The 23,702-nt window shown below is 37.1% G+C and overlaps 1 protein-coding gene across 1 annotated transcript in view; it reads left to right on the forward strand.

The window, feature by feature from the left end:
• GTF2E2 (general transcription factor IIE subunit 2) overlaps positions 1 to 23,702 on the forward strand; it is an 82,114-nt gene that overhangs the window by 36,867 nt on the left and 21,545 nt on the right. The window contains exons 5-6 of the mRNA XM_079909026.1: positions 785 to 967; positions 6,734 to 6,827. Of these exons, the coding sequence (XP_079765152.1) occupies positions 785 to 967; positions 6,734 to 6,827 (277 nt within the window). The remainder of the gene's footprint in view (positions 1 to 784; positions 968 to 6,733; positions 6,828 to 23,702) is intronic.

Genomic DNA, 23,702 nt, shown 5'->3' on the forward strand with positions numbered 1-23,702 from the left:
GACTACCCACATTAGGTAAAGTTTATTTTAATTACTATTCTATTCTCCTTCCTTCCTTCTTTCTGTTTCTTCTTTTTATCCTTTCAGGATCAGGCTGGCAGCTGTAGAAGAAAATTAATAGGGTTGCTCTTTCTTGAAGGGCTTTCCTTCTGATACTAGCTATACAACAGGACTGACTAGAAACATAATTATATTCAGTAATTTCTGCATTCCTACTCAGTTTCAATCTCAGCTGACAATGTTATAGGTAAATTTCTTATGCGCACTAGTCTGGTCCTTTTCAGTTCCTTCCACAGCTGCTAGTGCCATTTGATACCATGTGGAGAAGACTGAATATTGGTATTTTCATCCCACTGTAATGTTTCTCACATTATAATCCCAATATGTGATAAACTATACTTTGAGGGTGGGGTAGGCAGTACCCATTTCACTTTGTCTAGTGATGTTAATATGTGTTTTATTGATCCTTACCTCTTTTGTCTTCCGAAAGAATATGGGTACAGCGTTCTTCAAAGCAGTTGTAATAAAGTTGTTTCTTTCTCATCCAAAGAATCTATATAAATAATAAACAGTTTCTTTTATAAAAAATGAGCACCATGCGGGTTTCTACCTGTTGTTTTGGATCCTGGATGTCCGGTGTTTTAGATCTTTTGATATCCACAGGATACTTTTAGTTTGCCACTGTAATACGAGTATTGTGTTTTTTTTAATAATTGGTAGAATTAAATAATGTATATATGGTATTTCCTTTTGTTAATATGTCCAAATTGTGTCACTGTTACAGGCATTAGTCAATAATCCCAAAATTGAAGTAATAGATGGAAAGTATGCCTTCAAGCCCAAGTACAACTTGAAAGATAAGAAGGCCCTACTTCGGCTTTTAGATAAGCATGACCAGCGAGGCTTAGGAGGAATTCTTTTAGAAGACATTGAGGAAGGACTGCCCAATTCCCAGAAAGCTGTCAAGGTAACCTCTCTTTTCTTTCTATGCCTTAATATAATTTGAATTAATAATATCTTTTGGTTTTAAAAAATATCATGACTTAAAAAAAAGTTATTTTTAAAACCTCCTCCGGGCTTCCCTGGTGGCGCAGTGGTTGGGAGTCCGCCTGCCGATGCAGGGGACGTGGGTTCGTGCCCCGGTCCGGGAGGATCCCACATGCCGCGGAGCGGCTGGTCCTGTGGGCCATGGCCACTGGGCCTGCGCGTCCGGAGCCTGTGCTCCGTGGCGGAAGAGGCCACAACAGTGAGAGGCCCGTGTACCACAAAAAAAAAAAAAAAAAAAAAAAACCTCCTCCATCATATATACTTGGGGTTGTTACGAGCCAGTTAGAGATTTGAAATTTGTGTTTTGTGCTGGAGAGCAGGACAGAGCATAACCATTTTTGTGGAACTTTTGACAGCTCTCTTTTGTGTTGTTGTGTATGATTGATTCTTCAAAATATTTCTGGAAAGATTTCCTCAAAGACAGTCTTTTTCTTATAAGTTGTTATGTTTGTATTTAAGAACTCCTTCAACAACGCTTGTGCATATAGCTAACCTGAGGGAATCAGAGGCATTAAAACACAAGAACATTTATAATTTGGTTGTTTCGAATTCCTAAAGGGGCTATTAGTAAAAGTGATAGAGTCTACATTTCCTGTTTAAATTTTCAACTCTCTTGGGAAGGCTGCGAGTCTCTGTTATTCAACATTGCTAGCGATTGATGTTAACCTGTAAGCAGGTTCATTCTTTTTGCTACCTGTGGAGAAAACATGCTTCTTTCTCTACTTCTTGGTAATTCAGTTACACACGTTAGCTTTTTTGGTATTGTCCCACAAGTCCCTTAGACTGTGTGTGTGTGTGTGCGCGCGCGCACGCACGCGTGCTTTTGGACTTTGTTGTTGTATTGATCTGTTGTTAATTGTACTGACTTTTTTTTAACCTCCAATTTGTTATTAAGCCCAATTGGTTAATTCTTTATAGATTGTATTTTCAGTTCTAGACCTTTCTTTTTTTTTTAACAATCCCCTCAAGAGAGGTTTTTTGTTTTTTTTGGTTTTTTTTTTTTAATATTTATTTGGCTGCACCAGGGTCTTATTTGTGGCATGTGGGATCTAGTTCCCTGACCAGGGATTGAGCGTGGAGTCTTAACCACTGGACCACCAGGGAAGTTCCATCTAGACTTTTCTTTTCATTCTTTCTTAGGTTTCTGTTTCTTTTCTGAGATTTTGTTTTTTTTCCATTCATTACAAGCATATTTTACATTACATCCTGCGTGTAATTTCTTGTAGCTGCTTTAAAATTCTCCTAATTTCAAGAGCTGGGTCATCTTGGGGATGGTCTGCTCTGAGACTTCGTCTCTTGAGTACGGGTCATGTTTTCTTTCTTCATATACCTAATTTCTGTTGAGTCTTGAACACTGAATTATATGGCTCAGGATTCTGTTATATTCCTCCAAGGAGTGTTTTTGTTTGTTTATTTTGTTTTTAAGTGGGCATTTGTCTTGACTAGAGTCAAACTTCAAACTTTGTATTCTCTGTGGTGGATGGCATACGACACATCTGTTTTGTTCTTTTAGCTCTATTCTTTTTAAAATGTCTTGTCCAGAGATTAGTATAGTAGTTTTCTTCCGGTGGGCTGATCCCTTAGGAGCTACTTGGCCATTACCAGATGAAGAACTGTTTTTAAGATTTTCACTTAAGTGTCTAAACTTAACCTGCACAAATGTTGCAAATAATATGTGACCAAAGTTGATAAATTGTGCACTATTTATAGCATGTTGAAAGGTAGAACTACTGAATCCTAACTTAACAGTTGGGAGTGCTAGGTACATTTCCTGCTCTATTCTTTTTCCCATTTTGATACAGGCTAGTATTGTTACTCTTTGGTAGGCTTTATATTACATTCTAAAGTAGAATAGTAACGTAAACTGATAATTGCTTTTTCTATTTTAAATAATTTTGTGATGTAAAGTCACATTGTCACCCTATTTTTTTTTTTTTAACATTTGGCTTCCACTTTTTTTCTTTTTCTTTTTTTTTTTTTTGGCTGCGTTGGGTCTTCATTTCTGCACGTGGGCTTTCTCTGGTTGCGGCGAGTGGGGGCTACTCTTGGTTGCAGTGTGTGGGCTTCTCATTGTGGTGGCTTCTCTTGTTGCAGAGCATGGGCTCTAGGTGTGCAGGCTTCAGTAGTTGTGGCATGTGGGCTCAGTAGTTGTGGCTTGTGGGCTCTAGAACACAGCCTCAGTAGCTGTGGCACACGGGCTTAGTTGCTCCGCAGAATGTGGAATCTTCCCGGACCAGGGATCGAACCTGTGTGCCCTGCGTTGGCAAGTAGATTCTTAACCAGGGAAGTCCCTGTTACCCTGTTTTTAATGGCTCTCTTCCTTAAGGAGTAGAGCTGAAAAGGGGTCATGAAAAGCACACAGTCTGTCATTTGCAAGCAGTATTATTTCTAAATTGTTCGAAGCCCCAAGTTTTTAAAAATCCTCACATTTTAAATATGTGAAGATATGTTCTAAGTAATTTCTCAAGGGAGAAATTTGGCCTAATTAAGTTAAATCCCTTCTGTGTTGTTTCCTTTTCTTCAGTTCTTGGTGGAGATAGAAGATAACTTTTACTGTCATTTTGTTGACCATATAGACAATGAGAAAAACCAGTGGCTGTTCCAGATTATTCATCTCTCAGTAGTTGTTTTTTGGGGGTTTTCTAATAATTAAATTAACTTCCAGAATAATTTTAATAACTCTGTGTTTGTGATATGGTTTAATTTTAAGATGGTGTATTGAATGAACTAAGGGTTTTTTTAATTAAAAATTCTTTTTAATTGTAAAAAATGATCATAGTAAGTCTGGTTAAATGCGTCACATACATAGTTATCAAAAAATTATTTTGTGATAAGAACTTTTAAGATCTCTCAGCAACTTTCAAATATGCAATACAGTATTATTAACTATAGTCATCATAATGTATAGTGCATCTCTATGACTTATTTTACAACTGGAAGTTTGTACCTTTTGACCCCTTTCTTGCATTTTGCCCACCCCTTGACCCACTCACTGCCTCTTGGGACCATCAATCTGTTCTCTGTATCTGTGAGCATATATATATATATATATATATATATATATATATATATATATATATATTTATTTATTTATTTATTTAAGATTTCACATATAAGTGAGATCATACAGTATTTGTCTTTCTCAGTCTGACCTACTTGACTTAGCATAATGCCCTCAAGGTCCATCCATGTTGTCGCAAATGGCAAGATTTCATTCTTTTTTTATGGCTGCGTAATATTCCATTGTTTATATATAACACATTTTCCTTATCCATTCATACATCATTGGGCACTTAGGTTGTTTCCATATCTTGGCTACTGTAAATAATGCTGCACTGAACAAGGTGGTGCATATATCTTTTTAAGTTAGTGTTTTCATTTTCTTTGGATAAAAATACCCAGAAGTGGTATTGCTGAATCATATGGTAGTTTTATTTTTAATTTTTTGAGGAACCTCCATACTGTTTTCCAAGGTGCCTACATCAGTTTACATTCACACCAACAGTGCAGTAAGGTTCCCTTTTCTCCATATCCTCACCAAGACTCATACCTTTATTATGTTGAGGTATGTTACCTTGGTATCCACATTGTGGAGAGTTATCATAAGTGGATGTTGAGTTTTGCCAAATGCTTTTTCTGCATTTACTGAAATGATCATATGATTTTTATCTTTCATTTTGTTAATGTGCTGTATCACATTGATTGATTTGCAGATATTGAACCATCCTTGCATGCCTGGAATAAATCCCACTTGATTGTGGTGTGTGATTCTTTCAATGTATTGTTAAATTTGGTGTGTTGACTATTTGGTTGAGGATTTTTTGCATCTATGTTCATTAGGGATATTGGCCTGTAATTTTCTTTTCTTGTAGCATACTTTATCTGGTTTTGGTATCAGGGTAATGCTGGCCTCGAAAAATGAGTTTGATGAACTGCTTCAGTTTTTTGGACGAGTTTGAGAAGGATTGATATTCTTCTTTGTTCAGTAGAGTTCACTAGTGAAGTTATCTGGTCCTGGACTTTTGTTTGTTGGGAGATTTTTGATTACTTATTCAATTTCTTTATTAGTAACTGATCTGTTCAGAATTCCTATTTCTTCATGATTCAGTCTTGATAGCTTATATGTTTCTAGAAATTCATCCATTTCCTCTAGGTTGTCCAATTTTGTTGGTGTACGTTCATAGTAGTCTCTTATTCTTTGTATTCTGTGGTATTATTTGTAATGCCTTTCATTTCATTTCTGATTTAATTGAGTTTTCTGTCCTTTTTTCTTGGATAGTTGAGCTAAAGGTTTGTCAATTTTGTTTATCTTTTCAAAGAACCCGCTCATAGTTTCATTACTTTTTTCTGTTGTCTTTTTAGTCTCTATTTAACTTTATTTCTACTCTAATCTTTGTTAGTTCCTTCCTTCTACTAACTTCATGCTTCATTTGTTCTTTTTCTAGTTCTTTGAGGTGTAAATTTAGGTTATCCGATATTGTTCTTGTTTTTCGATGTAGGCATTTATACCTATGAACTTTCTCTTAGAATTGCTTTTTTTTTTTAACCTCTCATAAGTTTTGGTATGTTGTATTTCCATTTTCATTTTTTTCAAGGTATGTTTAAATTTCTTCTTTGACCCAGTGATTAGCAGCATATTGCTTAATTTCTGCATATTGCTTAATCTCTGCATATTTGTGAATTTTCCATCTTGTAATTGATTTTTAGTTTTATGTACCATTGTGGTCAGAAAAGGTGCTTGATGTGATTTGTTAAGGCTCGTTTTGTGGCTTAACATATTAACTATCCTGGAGAATGTCAAGTGTGTACTTGAGAATAATGTGTATTCTATTGCTTTTGGATGGAATGTTCTTTATATATCTGTTAAGTCCATGTAGTTCACACACTGATGCCTAAGGCTGAGATTATTGTTATCTAAAGGCTCATAGATTGAGACTTTATTTCTGTGATGAATTTTACCATCATCATTATAGTCCAGATTACTGCTATCAGGCTTTCTGCATTCTTGTTCTCATTAATTAATAATAATGAAATATCTTATATCAATTTTCTTGTCATTGCTAGAGTAGTAGAAAATGAAAAATTTTTAATTGTCAACTGTGCTCAGTGAAAGCTAAAAGATAGTAAAGACTACTCAAGTCTTTATATTTTCTTTAAAGATGATGCAGTATTTTGGGCAGTGCAGGAAGAAAACTGAAGGATGGCTATTTATCTCATAGTTGCACACACATTTTTAGGTGATTTAATCATTCTTCCATTTTCTTACTATTCTAGCTTTTCAAAGCATAATTGGAAATGATAGATGGATAATGATGAATAACAAAATATTTCAAGGTAAAGGAAAAGTAAGAACAATGAGTTTCCACAGTTTTTCTCACAGATTAATGAAAGGGTCCAGTAGACCCAAATTGTAATTGCAACATAGATTGAATTTTCTATTTAAAACAATTTTTTTCTTTATGTACTTTGGATGATCTCTAAGAATAAAAGTCTCAAAATATCAATTCTTAAAAATAGAACTGCTCAAGAAAGAAACTCAAGAATTAAAATTTGGTCTAGTGGACCCTAATGGTGTACTGAGGGTTAAAGGAAGTGGGAGTCCTTTGTTGTTTTTTAAAAAAAAAAATGTTTTTGTCTTGGGTGATGTAATTTGGAGTTAACTGAAAATTTTTTCTTTATCTTTAAGGCTTTAGGGGACCAGATACTATTTGTAAACCGTCCTGATAAGAAGAAAATTCTTTTCTTCAATGATAAGAGCTGTCAGTTTTCTGTGGATGAAGGTGAGCCTTTCTGTATAGATACTTTCTTTAATTTGCAGACGTGTTACAAATTTAGGGTGACAGAATTTATAATATTATAATACAATTATAACTTAAATTTTATAATACTGCTTTTTTAGCATTATCATCTCAACGCTAATAAGTTCTATGTCTAATGTATTGTTTCTCACAATGCAGTTTGAAATGTGTAATTTGAAAGATTTTAGGTACAGTCATAGTATAGCAGTTCATGATTTCTTATGCTCATAGCTCAGCTGTACCAAACAGCAGTTTATTTATTTCTGTTGTTTTACAAATATTACTTCATATCTTGATATGAAAGCTTGTTTCAGGATGGGAAAAAGAATAAACTTTTTGTGGAGACTGATAGTCTCTTAAATAACTTAGAATTTTTTGATTATGAAATTGGATAAGAAAGGAGATTAATTTTTTCTTTCTGGCAATTTTAGAGTTGTATGCTAAGCTATATGTTGTCTTGTACTAAATGTGTGATACTTACATTTTGGATTTTAGTTTAAAATATTTCATCAATATTTTCCAGTAAAATAGTAATTAAACAAGGGTTTAGTCACAAGAAATTTCTTTTCTATACAAGTAGATATTCTCATGTAAGCAATTATGTTTTACTCTAAATTTGTATTAATTTTGAAGTTTTATCAAAAGGCAAGAAAAGGATTGAATGTCATTTTAATTATAAAATTTCAAAAGTGATACAAACTCCCAGCAAAATATTCTAAAAATATAGAGGGACATATAGTACGATAGTAGTATAGACTGCAAACAGTGAAACTATTGCTGTGTCAACCTGGTAGTCATATTGACTTTTTTTAATGACATTAAATGAAAGAGTTTCTGTTGAATGAGTAATTTTGTATAAGAAGTGCATTTACAAATCTTGTCCCTATAGAGCCCAAACCTGTCTTGATTATGACTTGTAATTTGTACAGTAACCCTAAGGTTTTCTCTTATGTGTTATCTGGCTGTAGATAATCAGGCTTGTGGTGCTGTAGTTTAGTCAACCTAAGGTTACTTAGATGACCATGATTTTTTGTAGGAAATAGAATATTGTATTTTTGGGAAAATCTTCATCCAGAATACCTTGTATTGATATATAGTTGGTTCTCGATAAATGTTTGTTAATTAAATGAAATTTGCAAAGTATTCCGGCTCTTCTATAATGCCATTTCTAATAAATAAGGTAAGCTTCCTGTATGTAAACAAGATAGTAGTCAGCTCCTTCTGTACGTTGTAATGATAGGTGCTCATTTAAGAAAGATTTGGCTGAGCAATGTTTGTATTGCCTGAGTCTCTTTTACTTGGAATTTTGGTGTTATGTAAACTTTTATAATTGTCAAATTGATTTCTTCCTTTTAAAAACTTGATTTTTAAGTCCTTCTGAGTTTAAACAAAGAAACAACTGATTCCTTTATTCTTAAGCATAGTTAATCCATTTGAAGAAGATTTTCACAGTATTAAAAAAAACTTATCACAAGTATCACATGTTCAAATAGTAAGGAAGATCTTACAATAAACAGCAGATGTGCTTTTCCTTTCTCTAGTTCCAGTCCCTTTTTTTTCTGGCAAGTAACTTAACTGGTTTTATTTTAGATTCTTCTGGTGGTTTTTCCCATCTTGCTAAATAATATGCTCATACTGTTATTTTTTTAACTTGAAACATCGTCTAATGACTTATTCTTTATCATCTCTCTGATTCCAACACGTATTTCTCTTTTCTACTTCCCAATATAGTACATCGCTATTTTTAGTTTCTCTTTCATTTATCTTGGCACTTTCAACAACGTAAACCTTCTCAGTGGGAATTTTTAGTATTAAGTCTGTTCTGTAGATGGCAGCATAGTGTAGCATATCTGTTCTGGAAGTAGATGTTTAAATTGAGGCAAATGTTTGATAGGAGAGAGATTGCAGTAGCTCTGTAAGAGTAGCATGAAACTGTAGGATTTCTTGATGGTATTTCATTGGAGAAATTTTAGGAGTACACTTGGATTTAGCAGTAACCCTCATAGTACTCCTTACACTAAGCCATTGTGATTTTTGTGTGCCTTGTGTGTGCTTTCTGTGGATACTGTTGTTTTAACTTTGGTCAGTGTTTTCCTGTTTATTTTTATTTTTTTTGCGGTACGCGGGCCTCTCACTGCTGTGGCCTCTCCCTTGCAGAGCACAGGCTCTGGACGCGCAGGCTCAGGGGTCATGGCTCACGGGCCCAGCCGCTCCGTGGCATGTGGGATCGGGCCCAGCCGCTCCGTGGCATGTGGGATCTTCCCGGACCAGGGCACGAACCCGTGTCCCCTGCATTGGCAGGTGGACTCTCAACCATTGCGCCACCAGGGAAGCCCCTGTTTGTGTATTTTTTACCTACAGTTCTGTTCCTTAGTATTACCTGATTTCATTTGCCATGTTATATGGCCTTTCGCAAGGCTTAAACTCCTCCCATCTCCTCATTACTTGGCTATAAAGACAAAATGAGGATTTTCACTTTTTGCACCTCAGATTATAAAAGTAATCATATATGCTTTTTAGTAAAATCCCACACATCTAGAAATAAGTGCTGTAAATAGTTTAGTGTTTATTTCTCTAGTTTACTTTCTGTATACTACAGGTATTCAGTGATGCTGTGTGGCTATTTATTTATTTTTAGGATATTATTTATTTTATTATTTATTTATTTATTTGGGTTGTGCCAGTCTTAGTTGCGGCACATGGGATGTTTGTTGTGGCATGTGGACTTCTTAGTTGCAGCATGCGGGATCTTTAGTTGTGGCATGCCTGGGGAATCTCGTTCCCTGATCAGGGATCAAACCTGGGCACGCTGCATTGGGACCGCAGAGTCTTACCCACTGGACCACAGGGGAAGTCCCCCTGTGTGGCTATTTAGTATTCTGTTTCATAGGTGTCTCTGATGCATGGATTTTTAAACACTTAACATTGCTGCAGCAAATATCCTTACAGACCTGATACGGTGGATATATGTATATGTATTTTTTATGTTAATGAAACAGCCATATAAATCAGGAAAATATTGGGAAGGTAAACAATAAATTATTTTTGCATCTTTTAAAGATCTTTACTGCTATTGGTGAAATACGTTACTAGATTTCTCAATATTGAACCATCCTTTTAGTCCTAGAATAACCCTTCTTTGGCGCCTGTATTTCTGTGTTCCTTTTACTAATGTATTTAAGGATTTTTGCCTTTTTCTTTTTTTGTGTGCTTTCTCAGGGTTTGGTATGGGTGTATGCTGGATTCATAAAAAGAGAAGTGCAGATTTATATTTTTAAAATTTATTTCGATATTTGTAATTGTTGAAGCACATTATACATACTCAGATATAAATGGAATATAAATGAAATAGCTGTTTACATTTTTATATAGAATTACCATTGAATGTGGTAGCTACAAGTGAACTAATGAAGGTGTGATTCATTGGCAACTTATATACCATAATTGGTGTTTTCCTTAAGTGATAAAGAATTCTTGGTAAAGTTCTAAAAAACAAAAGGTGTAGCTTTTCTGTGATTACAAAGGTTAATCATACTGTATTCATATACATTATACACTTTATATTCTTAGAAAATCAAGTGTGTATTAAACCAGTATAAGAAATACTTTGTTTATATACATAAAACAGAATTGGGTTCTAGGCTCAGTTTATTATAAATTGGTATTTATCATTAATCTGTATACTTTCTAATAAAGATAGTTGGGAGGATGCAGGTTTTTCAGTCTTGGCAGTATTGATATTTGGAGCTGGATAATTTTTTTGATAGGGTTGTCACAGTGCATTTTGGGATGATTAGCAGTATCCCTTGCTGCTTTAGATGCCATTAGCATACCTTTCCCCACAGTGTGACACCCAAAAATGTATCCAGACATTACCAAAAATTCCCTGGGGAGCAGAATTGCCCAGGTTGAGAGTTATATTAAAGGTACAGTTTATGTTCATAAAACAGAAATATTACGATATGTTGTCTTCAAGCTTCTTTTCCTGCGTTCCTTCATTCAGCACATTCAGTGATATGAGGGATAGCAAAGTGAATGAGATTTCTGTCCTTGAGCCCAGGCGGAGGGTGGAATGACATGGGTACACATATGGTACAACATGTTGCTCTGGTGTTCATACAGTGCTGTAGAGACCCTGGGGCTCACAGCCACCCACAGGATCCTCAGGGGTAAGATGCTGTTCTTTTAGTTGAAAGTGTCGGTATTGCGTAAGTCACTAATTTTAAAAACGGAGGTTTTTTGTTAATGATTAAATTATGTGTTTCCAGAGAAAACCTATTGAAAACAGATGCACATCTTTTTATATATATATAAATTTATTTATTTATTTATTTATGGCTGTGTTGGGTCTTTGTTGCTGCTCATGGGCTTTCTCTAGTTGTGGCGAGCGGGGGATACTCTTCATTGTGGTGTGCAGGCTTCTCACTGCGGTGGCTTCTCTTGTTGCAGAGCACGGGCTCTAGGCTTGCGTGCTCAGTAGTTGTGGCTTGCAGGGTCTAGAGCGCAGACTCAGTAGTTGTGGCGCACGGACTTAGTTGCTCCGCGGCCCGTGGGATTTTCCTGGACCAGGGCTTGACCCGTGTCCCCTGCATTGGCAGGCGGATTCCTAACCACTGCGCCACCAGGCAAGCCCACAGATGCATATCTTAACATTTGTCTTTCTCACTGTCCACCTGTCTGTCTTTTTTTGTATTTTATTTCTCAAAATAATTACGCTGATCAAGTTATTTGTTTTAGCTCACTAGGTGGCAGTCTTAGCTCTAGAGAGGAAATGTTGAGTGGGCAAGCTTTCAGTCACACTGAAGATTCACCCTTCATTCTATCTGTGATAGAAGCAAATGTCCAAAAATGAGATATAGCATAAGTAAGGAGAAAGTCTATTGTGTAGTAATTTAAAAAAATTAAATAGGTAAGTGAACCCAGAGTAGTTGGACCTAGGTATGTGTTTTATTTCAGAGGTATTTATTTTCTTAAATCAGAATCTTATTCATTAGAGGCAGTATAAATGCAGTGGTCAAGAGGATGGTCTGAGTAGTTGATCTGTAGGTTTAACTCTTGGCTCTGCTCCTTACTAGCTTAGGCAAGATACTGCCTAGTAATACTTAACCCCTCTCTGTCTTAGATTCCTCACCTATAAAATAGGAATAGTGGTATCTGTACTTCAGTGGTCCTTATGGGGATTAAATGAGCTAATATAAGTAAAAATGCTTAGAGCTTGGAACGGAGCCTGGCACATAGTAAGAATAGTAGTATCAGCAGGTTAACTATTATTAGTAACATTAAAAATATAAAATAGTACCAAAATATTAGGTGTTTTAATCTTACTCATCTGGTTACTTTATTCCGCTATCTGGTTATTAACTCAGTGGATCTGTGGTTTTGCAGTTGGTTAGACAGGTAGCAGAGAAGCAGAGTCAGTTCAGTCGGAGTGCTGATGTGTGGCAGTGACATACTGTTAGGTGGTGTTTCTGTATGAAGTCCGATGACAATCTGACTGTCCCCCCATTGCTGGTAACTTGTTCTTTTCTGCCTGGAAGCTTCAGCGATTTCAGCTTTATCCTTAAAATCTAGAACTCCTCCCAGTAGCTACTCCCCTGGGGCCCTGATACTGTTTTAGGTCATTTTTTAATAGCTATGTGGTATTCCAGATAGGGACATACTTTAAAACACCTTTTCTTATGCTCCACAAAGAGAAACTTAGTGTTTGTTTTATTTTTTTGCTATATGCTATTATAAATAATGCTCAGTCCTTGCACATAAATATATGTACACTTGCTTGGTTATCTCCTTATTGTAGTTTTCTTAAAGTATAATTGGTGGGTCAAAAGATAAGGCATGTTTGAAAAAAATTTCAGTAGCCTGCCTAATGCCCATCCTAAAGTTTGCACCAATTTTTGGGACCAATTTATATGCGAAGGTATCCATTTCTTTACCCTCACTAGATGTTTTCAGTTGACTTTGCCGGCCTCACAGAAAATACAGATTATCTTGATTTTAATTTATATTTTCTTGCCGTGATTTTTATAAAATTTACACCAGTTTATTTCTCTTTGTACCTCTGTCAGAAAATCTGAGCATTTTCTGTCCCTACAAACATTAACAAGTAATTAAATTTGGGATCTTGTGAGATCCTGTTTCTAAAATTAGGCCCTGCCTTCCAGTGTTCATCTTAAGTATTTATGCAGCTGTAATACATTTACACAATAGATGTATTATTTAAGTACTGCAACAGCATTGAGCTAAGGAAAGCCATGGATTAAAGTAGAAATGTTTCATTGAAACAAAGACATTGAAGAGTTTTTATTCAGGTATTTTCCTCCGAATACAGCTCAAGTGATGTTTCTTTTAGCAAAAGGAGGTAGTTAAATTTTGTTTTAATGTCCTTTCAATTCCACTGTACTATGAAAATATATAGTGGTGTATATTCTTTTTGGTGGTACAGTAACACAGACTGGCTTTCCAGACCATTCCTGTCACATTGCCTCTGTCCTTGTGTCGTAAGTGGCCTGAGGTATATAAGCTCTGTACACATCAGGTGCAAAGTGAAAGTAGTTTCAGTCTTCAAGGAACTGAAATTTTGCAATGCTGGTAACACAGAGGTTTGGTAAAAAGTGAACTGAGTGAAGTTTAACACTGAATGAAAGGTGTTTTTATTACATGTATTTTTTTCTCTTTACCTTTTTGTTATACAGAGAGAAGTACACAGTATAGTTGTTATACAGTTACATCATGTATTACTTATTCTAAATAGTGAGTACAATTTTTACACGTTGATAGTTAGAATTTAACGTCATATTTAAAACGTCAGAACTATTGTGTGTGACATAATTCCTTCAGCAGCTATGTAAATCTGACATGTAAATTCCCTGATACGGTGTGCATTTTAAGATAATTTGTGTGCCTTTTTGGGATTAGATGTTTTTGTTGCTGACGTGGAAGTTTGACCTGAAGCTATTTTCTCTCGTATATGCCTGATGTGAGCAGAGCTAGCCATGTTAGTCACATTGTTCTCAAAGCTTGGCTAAGAAGTAGATAGTTGGGGGCTTGTAGCTTTCACTTAGAGAAAGCTGGAGAGAGCACTGTTCCCACTCTTGCAGCAACAACAAACCCTGGGCAGCTGCAAAGTTGCAGTTTTCTTGACTCCATCAGAGAGCTGAGGTTGCAGGGCAACCACCTAACCTGAAATGGAAGGAAAGGCAGGCACTTCCAAGAAAAAGGTGGGATGGAAACACTTGTTTACCTGGCACAGGGAACATGACCACTGCTCAGAAGAATTCAGTTAAAATGTTTAATGACCTGCTAAACGCTTAGTGTGGACTAGCAAGCGAGTATAGAACCCCTGGGGGCCACAGACACATGAGAGTTCGCACCCACTCACAGGCTCTTCTCCGCAGACTGCCCTCGCTGCTTACAAAGCAGAGGCCAGGGTGGGGGGAACTGGCATTATAGGGCAGGTCTGGAGGAGGGGAGCAGTAGACGCTTCCGAAAAGACATGAAGCCCTATCTGGCTTCTCCTTCCTCCCTGTCTCCTATGAGACAGAAGCCTTCAACTCCTGTGAGAAGAAAAGAAAGAAAAACCCTCTACCTGGGGGAAGGGAGGAATATATGCTGGGCCCAGAACTTTGGCAGAGGGGGCAGGGCAGGAACACTGAGAAGGCTATCCCCAGACACCTCGGAACATAGGGCTTGTCTAAATAAAGCTGAGGCTTAATCGGAATATCAGAGAACTCCCACCCACCCCCATACAGGCTGACAGATTTGGAGTAACAGGTAGCAGTGGAATTCCATGAGAGTCGCAAGAGCATGGAGGCTGACAGACCATCCCGGGTGCAGCATAGGGAAGACCTAAAAAAGCAGGTTGAGCAGACACTGAGGAAAAACCCTCTGGCAAAGCAGGCTCTACCCTAAACACCCTTAGGTATGGCTAGAGGCATTCGGAGCCTGTGGTGCATTGTGGGTAACCATAGCAGCAACAAATTCCAAACCAAGTTCACATTCTGACAATAGAATGCCTCTACCTCCACACGCTGAAGGCCTAGCAGAAGGAAAGGCGTGCCCATTTCCCAGCACAGAAACTATTTACCTCAGTCTCAGCTGTCCTACAGAGGATATCCTGCTTTCAAAAAAATTATGAGGCATAGAAAGAAGCAAGGAAAAGCAAAGCACTTTTGAGACAAGGGAATTTACAGAACCAAATTCTTAGGGCACAGATATTGGAACTGTCAGACATGGAATTTAAAATAACACTGGTTGATATGTTAAGGCCTACAGTAGAAAAGGGAGACAGCGTGCGTGCTCAGGTAGGATATTTCATCAGAGAGACAGACATTATAAGAAAATCAAATGAAAATTCTAGAAATGAAAAGCACAGTAACAGAGACAAGAAAGCTCATTAGTCAACTTGGCATAACCAAGGAAAGAATCTGTAAACTGCAAGATAGGCCAGTACAAATTAAACTGAAATGCAGAGACAAATGCGAAGAAATGCAGCAGAGTCTCCAGGAGCTGTGAGATGACATCAAATGGTCTGAATTTCTAATTAAAATCTCAGAAGGAGAAGAGAAAGAGAATGGGAGAGAAGAAATAATGGCTAAGTATTCTGTAAAATTAATGATAAACACCAAATCAGAGGTCCAGGAAGCTCAGAGAACATGAGGCAAGATAATCCCCCAAAAGAAACAAATGACAGAAAAAGCACCTAAGCATATCATTTTCAAACTGCCAAAAACTTGAAGGTGAAGAGAAAATATTGAAGTAGAGGAAAAAGCTCATTACAGAGGAAAAAAGAATTACAGCAGACTTGTCATTTGACCCTGTGCAAACCAAAACACAGTGCAGTGACATCTTTAAAGCACTAAAAGGGAAGAAGTTTTCAGTACAGAATTCTGTACCCAGCAAAAGTAATCTTTAAAAAACGAAGGATAAATATTCTCTCAGAGGAATATTCTCTCAGTATCACAGAAACTGAGAGAATTCACTGTCATCAGACCTGCATTATCAGAAATCCCTTAAGGAAGTTCTTAAGGCAGAGGGTATGTGATACTAGACAGAAAGTTGGATCTATACAAGAAAGTAAGTGTGCTGTAATGGAATAAATGAAAGTAAATATAAAATTCATTTGTCTAATTAAAATTTTTAATTAAAGATTTTTAATCATTCTGAAAGATAGCTGACTATAATGCAGAAATATTAGACATGAATTTGTGTTTAAAGCATATGTAAAAGTAACATTTATGGGCTTCCCTGGTGGTGCAGTGGTTGAGAGTCCGCCTGCCGATGCAGGGATGCGGGTTCGTGCCCTGGCCGGGAGGATCCCACATGCCGCGGAGCGGCTGGGCCCGTGAGCCATGGCCACTGAGCCTGCGCGTCCGGAGCCTGTGCTCCGCAACGGGAGAGGCCACAACAGTGAGAGGCCCACGTACAGCAAAAAAAAAAAAAGAAAAAAGTAAAATTTATGACAGTAGCTCAAAGGTGAGGAGGGAATATACTATTATAGCATCCTTACATATGATCTGGTATAATTTACTTGAAGTTAGGCTCTGGTTAGCTAAAGATGTGTATTGTAAACTCTAGGACAACCACTGAAACCATTAAAAAGAAAAAGTATAGTTAACAGTACTATATTGTATAGTTGAAAGCTGCTAAGAGAGTAGGTTCTCATCACAAGAAAAAGGATTATGACTATGTGAGGCGATTTATGTTAACTGAACTTACTGTGGTAATCTCTTCACAATATATACATGTATCAAATCATTACGTTATACATCTAAAATTAATACAGTGTTATGTATCAATTATATATAGCTCCATAAATAAAACTATAAGTAATAAGACAATAATAGAGAGAAAATGGAATCATAAAAATATATTTAGGGGCTTCCCTGGTGGCGCAGTGGCTGAGAGTCCGCCTGCCAATGCAGAGGACACGGGTTCGTGCCCCGGTCTGGGAAGATCCCACATGCTGTGGAGCGGCTGGGCCCGTGAGCCATGGCCGTTGAGCCTGCGCGTCTGGAGCCTGTGCTCCGCAGCGGGAGAGGCCACAGCAGTGAGAGGCCCGCGTACCGCCAAAAAAAAAAAAAAAAAAAAAATATATTTAGTTAATCCAGATGAACACAGGAACAGAAGGAAAAAGGGAGGAGACAAAACATAGAAACAGTGAGCAAGATGATGATTTTATTCCAACCACATTAAGTGATAATTATGTTAAATGTAAATCATCTAAACATACTAAGACAGATTTTCATCTGTCTAAACATACAAAATCATATAACATACTTTTCACTGTAAAATCATCTAAACATACTAATTGAGATAGATGTAAATTGCCTAAACATACTAAGACAAATTTTCACATTGGATGCAAATGCAAGACCATAGTATACGCTGTCTATGAGAAACTTTGTAAAAATGTGGGTTAAAAGTAGAAGGATAGGACTTCCCTGGTGGCGCAGTGGTTGAGAGTCTGCCTGCTGATGCGGGGGACGCGGGTTTGTGCCCCGGTCCAGGAGGATCCCACATACCGTGGAGCGGCTGGGCCCATGAGCCATGGCCGCTGAGCCTGCGCGTCCAGAGCCTGTGCTCCGCAACGGGAGAGGCCACAACGGTGAGAGGCCCGCGTACTACAAAAAAAAAAAAAAAAAGTACAAGGATATAAAATGATGAATCATGCAAACACTAATCAAAAGAAAGCTAGAGTATTAGTATCAGGCAAAGTAATCTTCAGAACAGAGAAAATTACCAAGAATAAAGAGGAATATTACATAATGATAAAGGGTTCACTTCTCCAAAGTTATATAATAGTCCTAAATATATGTATATTTAACAACAGAGCTTTAAAATACATGAGTTAAAAATAGATACAGGACTTCCCTGGTAGTCCAGTGGGTGAGACTCCGCACTCCCAATGGCGGGGACCCAGGTTCGATCCCTGGTCGGGGAACTAGGTCCCGCATTCATGCCGCAACTAAAGATCCCACGTGCTGCAGCTAAGACCTGGCACAGCCAAAATAAGTAAATAAATTTATTAAAAATACAGCTATAACTGAAAGGATAAATAGACAAACCCACAATTAAGATTGAATTTCACAGCACTCCTCTCTCAGTAATTGATTGAACAAATAGATGGAAAATTAGTAAGGATATGAAAGTCTTAAACAATACTATCAACCAACTTGACCTCATTGACATTTGTAAAACAAGACTACCCAAAAACAGGATACATGTTTTCCATTGTACATGGGATATTCACCAAGACAGATGGTATTCTAGGCCACAAAACTTTAATGAATTTAAAAGAATTGAAAGCATATAAAAGATGTGTTTGGATCATAATGGAATTAGACTAGAAATCAGAGATATATTTGGAAATGCTCCAAAGTATTTGGAAATTAAATAACACTCTTAAATAACTCGTGGTTTGAGGAGGAAATCACAAGGGAAGTAAAAAAGTATGTTGAATTAAATGAAAGTGAAAGCACAAGATATCAAAATTCATGGGATGCAGCTACAGCAGTGCTTAAAGGGAAATAGAGCATTAAATGCGTACATTAAAAAAGGACATTACATTATGGATATACAACATTTTATTCATCCATTCATCAGTTGATGGGCATTTGAGTTGTTTCTACTTTTTGGCCATTGTGAATAATGGTACTATGAACGTTCATGTACAAGTTTTTGTGTGGAAATAATTTTTCATTTCTCTTAAGTACATACCTAGGAGTGGAATTGCTGGATAATACGGTAATTCCGATGGCTAACTTTTGAGCAATTGCCATACTGTTTTGCAAAGTGGCTACATCATTTTACATTCCTAGCAGCAGTGCGTGAGGGTTCCAATTTCTCCACATCATTGCCAACACTGATTTTAGCTGTCATACTGGGTGTGAAATGGTATCTTATCATAGTTTTGATTTACATTTCTCTAATAATGAGCATCTTTTTGCTTAATGGCCATTTGTATGTTGTTTTATTTTTAAAATTTTTATTTATTAAAAAAATGTTTATTTTTATATTGGAGAATAGTTGATTTACCCTGTTGTGTTAGTTTCAGGTGTACAGCAAAGTGATTCAGTTATACATGTATATTATCTTTTGAGAAATGTCTGATTAAATTCTTTACCTATTAAAAAAAATTTTTTTTCTTTTTTTTTTGTGGTACACGGGCCTCTCACTGTTGTGACCTCTCCCGTTGCGGAGCACAGGCTCCGGACGCGCAGGCCCAGCGGCCATGGCTTACGGGCCCAGCCGCTCCGCGGCATGTGGGATCCTCCCGGACCGGGGCACGAACCCGTGTCCCCTGCATCGGCAGGCGGACTCTCAACCACTGCACCACCAGGGAAGCCCTAAAAAAATTTTGTTATTATAGAATTTTTTTCTGTGCTACACTACATACCCTTGTTGCTTATCTATTTTATATGTCGTAGTTTTTGTATCTCTTAATCCCATCCCCCCAACTTGCCCTTCTCCTCTTCCCTCCCCCCACTGGTAACCACTAGTTTGCTTGCTATATCTGTGGGTCTGTTTCTGTTTTCTTATATTCATTTGTTTTATTGTTTTAGATTTCACATATAAGTGATATCATACAGTCTTTATCTTTCTCTTTGTCTTACTACATTTAGCACAATACCCTCCAGGTCCACCCATGTGGTTGCAAATGGCATTATTTCATTCTTTTTATGGCTGAGTAGTATTCCATTGTATATATGTACCACATCTTCTTTATTTATCTGCTGATGGACACTTAGGTTGCTTCCATATCTTGGCTACTGTAAATAGTGCTGCTGTGACTATTGGGGTGCACATATCTTTTTGAATTAGTGTTTCATTTTCCTTGGATATATACCCAGGAGTGGAATTGTTGGGTCACATGGTAGTTATATTTTTAGTTTTTTGAGGAACCTCCATACTGTTTTCCTTAGCGGCTGTGCCAAGTTACATTCTCACAAACACTGTACAAGGGTTCCCTTTTCTCCACATCCTTAACAACATTTGTTATTTGTCATCTTTTGATGACAGCCATTCTGACAGGTGTGAGGTTATGTCTTATTGTATTTTCCTGACGATTAGAGATGTTGAGCATCTTTTCATGTGCCTGTTGGCCACCTGTATGTCTTCTTTGGAAAAATGTCTATTCAAGCTTCTGGTCATTTTTTAATCAGGTTGTTTATTCTTTTGATATGGAGTTGATAGAGTTGTATGAACCATTTATATATTTTGGATGTTAACCCCTTATCTGTCATATTATTTGCAAGTATTTTCTCCCACTTGGTATGTTGTCTTTTCATTTTGTCAGTGGTTTCCTTGGCTGTACAAAATCTTTTAAGTTTAATTAGGTCTCATTTGTTTATTATTTATTTTTTTAACATCTTTATTGGAGTATAATTGCTTTACATTGTTGTGTTAGTTGCTGCTGTATATAACAAAGTGAATCAGGAGGGCAGACAGCAGAAGCAAGAAGAACTATAATCCTGCATCCTGTGGAACAAAAACCACATTCACAGAAAGATAGACAAGATAAAAAGGCAGAGGGCTATGTACCAGATGAAGGAACAAGATAAACCCCCAGAAAAACAACTAAATGAAGTGGAGATAGGAAACCTTCCAGAAAAAGAATTCAGAATAATGATAGTGAAGATGATCCAGGACCTTGGAAAAAGAGTGGAGGCAAAGATCAAGTGGTTGCAAGAAATGTTTAACAAAGACCTAGAACAATTAAAGAACAGGGCTTTCCTGGTGGCACAATGGTTGAGAGTCTGCCTGCCGATGCAGGGGACGTGGGTTTGTGCCCCAGTCTGGGAAGATCCCACATGCCATGGAGCGGCTGGGCCCGTGACTCGTGGCCACTGAGCCTGTGCGTCCGAAGCCTGTGCTCCGAACGGGAGTGGCCACAGCAGTGAGAGGCCTGCATACTGAAAAAAAAAAACAAACAAACACCTAGAAGAATTAAAGAACAAACAAAGACGAACAGTACAATAACTGAAATGAAAAATGCACGAGAAGGAATCAATAGCAGAAGAACGGATAAGTGACCTGGAAGGCAGAATGGTGGAATTCACTGACGTGGAACAGGATAAAGAAAAAAGAATGAAAAGAAATGAAGACAGCCTGAGAGACCTTTGGGACAACATTAAATGCAACAGCATTCGCATTATAGGGGTCCCAGAAGGAGAAGAGAGAGAGAAAGGACCCGAGAAAATATTTGAAGAGATTATAGTCGAACACTTCCCTAACATGGGAAAGGAAATAGCCACCCAAGTCCAGGAAGCACAGAGAGGCCCAGGCAGTAGAAACCCAAGGAGAAACACGTCGGGACACATAGTAATCAAATTGACAAAAATTAAAGACAAAAATTATTGAAAGCAACAAGGGAGAAACGACAAATAATGTACAAGGGAACTCCTATAACGTTAACAGTTGAGTTCTCAGCAGAAACTCTACAAGCCAGAAGGGAGTGGCATGATATATTTAAAGTGATGAAAAGGAAGAACCTACAACCAAGATTACTCTACCTGGCAAGGATCTCATTCAGATTCGACAAAATCGAAAGCTTTACAGACAAGCAAAAGCTAAGAGAATTCAGCACCACCAAACCAGCTCTACAGCAAATGCTAAAGGAACTTCTCTAAGTGAGAAACACAAGGGAAGAAAAGGACCTACAAAAACAAACCCGTAACAACTAAGAAAATGGTAATAGGAACATACATACCGATGATTACCTTAAACGTGAATGGATTAAATGCTCCAACCAAAAGACACAGGCTCACTGAATGGATACAAAAGCAAGACCCATATATGAGACCCACTTCAGACCTAGGGACACATACAGACTGAAAGTGAGGGAATGGAAAAAGATATTCCATGCAAATGGAAATCAAAAGAAACCTGGAGTAGCAATACTTATATCAGATAAAATAGACTTTAAAGAATGTTACAAGAGACAAGGAAGGACACTACATAATGATCAAGGGATCAATCCAAGAAGAAGATATAACAATTATAAATATATATGCACCCAACGTAGGAGCGATACATAAGGCAACTGCTAACAGCTATAAAAGAGGAAATCAACAGTGACACAGTAATAGTGGGGGACTTTAACACCTTACTTACACCAATGGACAGATCATCCAAACAGAAAAGTAATAAGAAAAGAGAAGCTTTAAATGACACAATAGACCAGATAGATATAATTGATATTTATACGACATTCCATCCAAAAACAGCAGAATACACTTTCTCCTCAAGTTCGCATGGAACATTCTCCAGGATAGATCACATCTTGGGTCACAAATCAAGCCTCAGTCAATTTAAGAAAATTCAAATCATATCAAGCATCTTTTCTGACTACAACACTATGAGATTAGAAATGAATTACAGGGAAAAAAATGTAAAAAACACAATCACATGGAGGCTTAACAATACATTAATAAATAACCAAGAGATCATTGAAGAAATCAAAGAGAAAATCAAAAAATACCTAGAGACAAATGACAGTGAAAACATGACGATCCAAAACCTATGGGATGCAGCAAAAGCAGTTCTAAGAGGGAAGTTTATAGCAATACAAGCCTACCTCAAGAAACAAGAAAAATCTCAAACATTCTAACCTTACACATAAAGGAACTAGAGAAAGAAAAACAAACAAAACCCGAAGTTAGGAGAAGGAAAGAAATCATAAATATCAGACCAGAAATAAATGAAATAGAAACAAAGAAAACAATAGCAAAGATAAATAAAACTAAAACCTGGTTCTTTGAGAAGATAAACAAAATTGATAAACCATTAGCCAGACTCATCAAGAAAAAGAGGGAGAGGACTCAATAGAATTAGAAATGAAAAAGGAGAAGTTACAACAGACATACAGAAATACAAAGCATCCTAAGAGACTACTACAAGCAACTCTATGCCAATAAAATGGACAACCTGGAAGAAATGGACAAATTCTTAGAAAGGTATAACCTTCCAAGACTGAACCAGGAAGAAACAAAATATCAACAGACCAATCACAAGTAATGAAATTGACACTGTGATTAAAAATCTTCCAACAAACAAGTCCAGGATCAGATGGCTTCACAGGTGAATTCTTTCAGACATTTAGAGAAGAGCTAACACCCATCCTTCTCAAACTCTTCCAAAAAATTGCAGAGGAAGGAACACTCCCAAACTCATTCTCTGAGGCCACCATCACCCTGATACCAAAAGCAGACAAAGATACTACAAAAAAAGAAAATTACAGACCAATATCACTGATGAACTTAGAAGCAAAAATCCTCAGCAGAATACTAGCAAACAGAATCCAACAACACATTAAAAGGATCATACACTATGATCAAGTAGGATTTATCCCAGGGATGCAAGGATTCTTCAATATATGCAAATCAATCAATGTGATACACCATATTAACAAATTGAAGAATAAAAGCCATATGATCATCTCAATAGATGCAGAAAAAGCTTTTGACAAAATTCAACACCCATTTATGATAAAAACTCTCCAGAAAGTGGGCATAGAGGTAACCTACCTCAACATAATAAAGGCCACATACGACAAACCCACAGCAAACATCATTCTCAGTTGTGAAAAACTGAAAGCATTTCCTCTAAGACCAGGAATAAGACAAGGATGTCCACTCTCGCCACTTATTCAACATAGTTGTGGAAGTCCTAGCCACAGCAATCAGAGAAGAAAAAGAAATAAAAGGAATCCAACTTGGAAAAGAAGTAAAACTGTCATTGTTTGCAGATGACATGATACTATACATAGAGAATCCTAAACATGCCACCAGAACGCTACTAGAGCTAATGAATGAATCTGGTAAAGCAGCAGGATACAAAATTAATGCACAGCAATCTCTT

The sequence above is a fragment of the Stenella coeruleoalba genome (genome assembly GCF_951394435.1).
Source record: "Stenella coeruleoalba genome assembly, chromosome: 21".
In the NCBI taxonomy this organism is placed as follows: domain Eukaryota; kingdom Metazoa; phylum Chordata; class Mammalia; order Artiodactyla; family Delphinidae; genus Stenella; species Stenella coeruleoalba.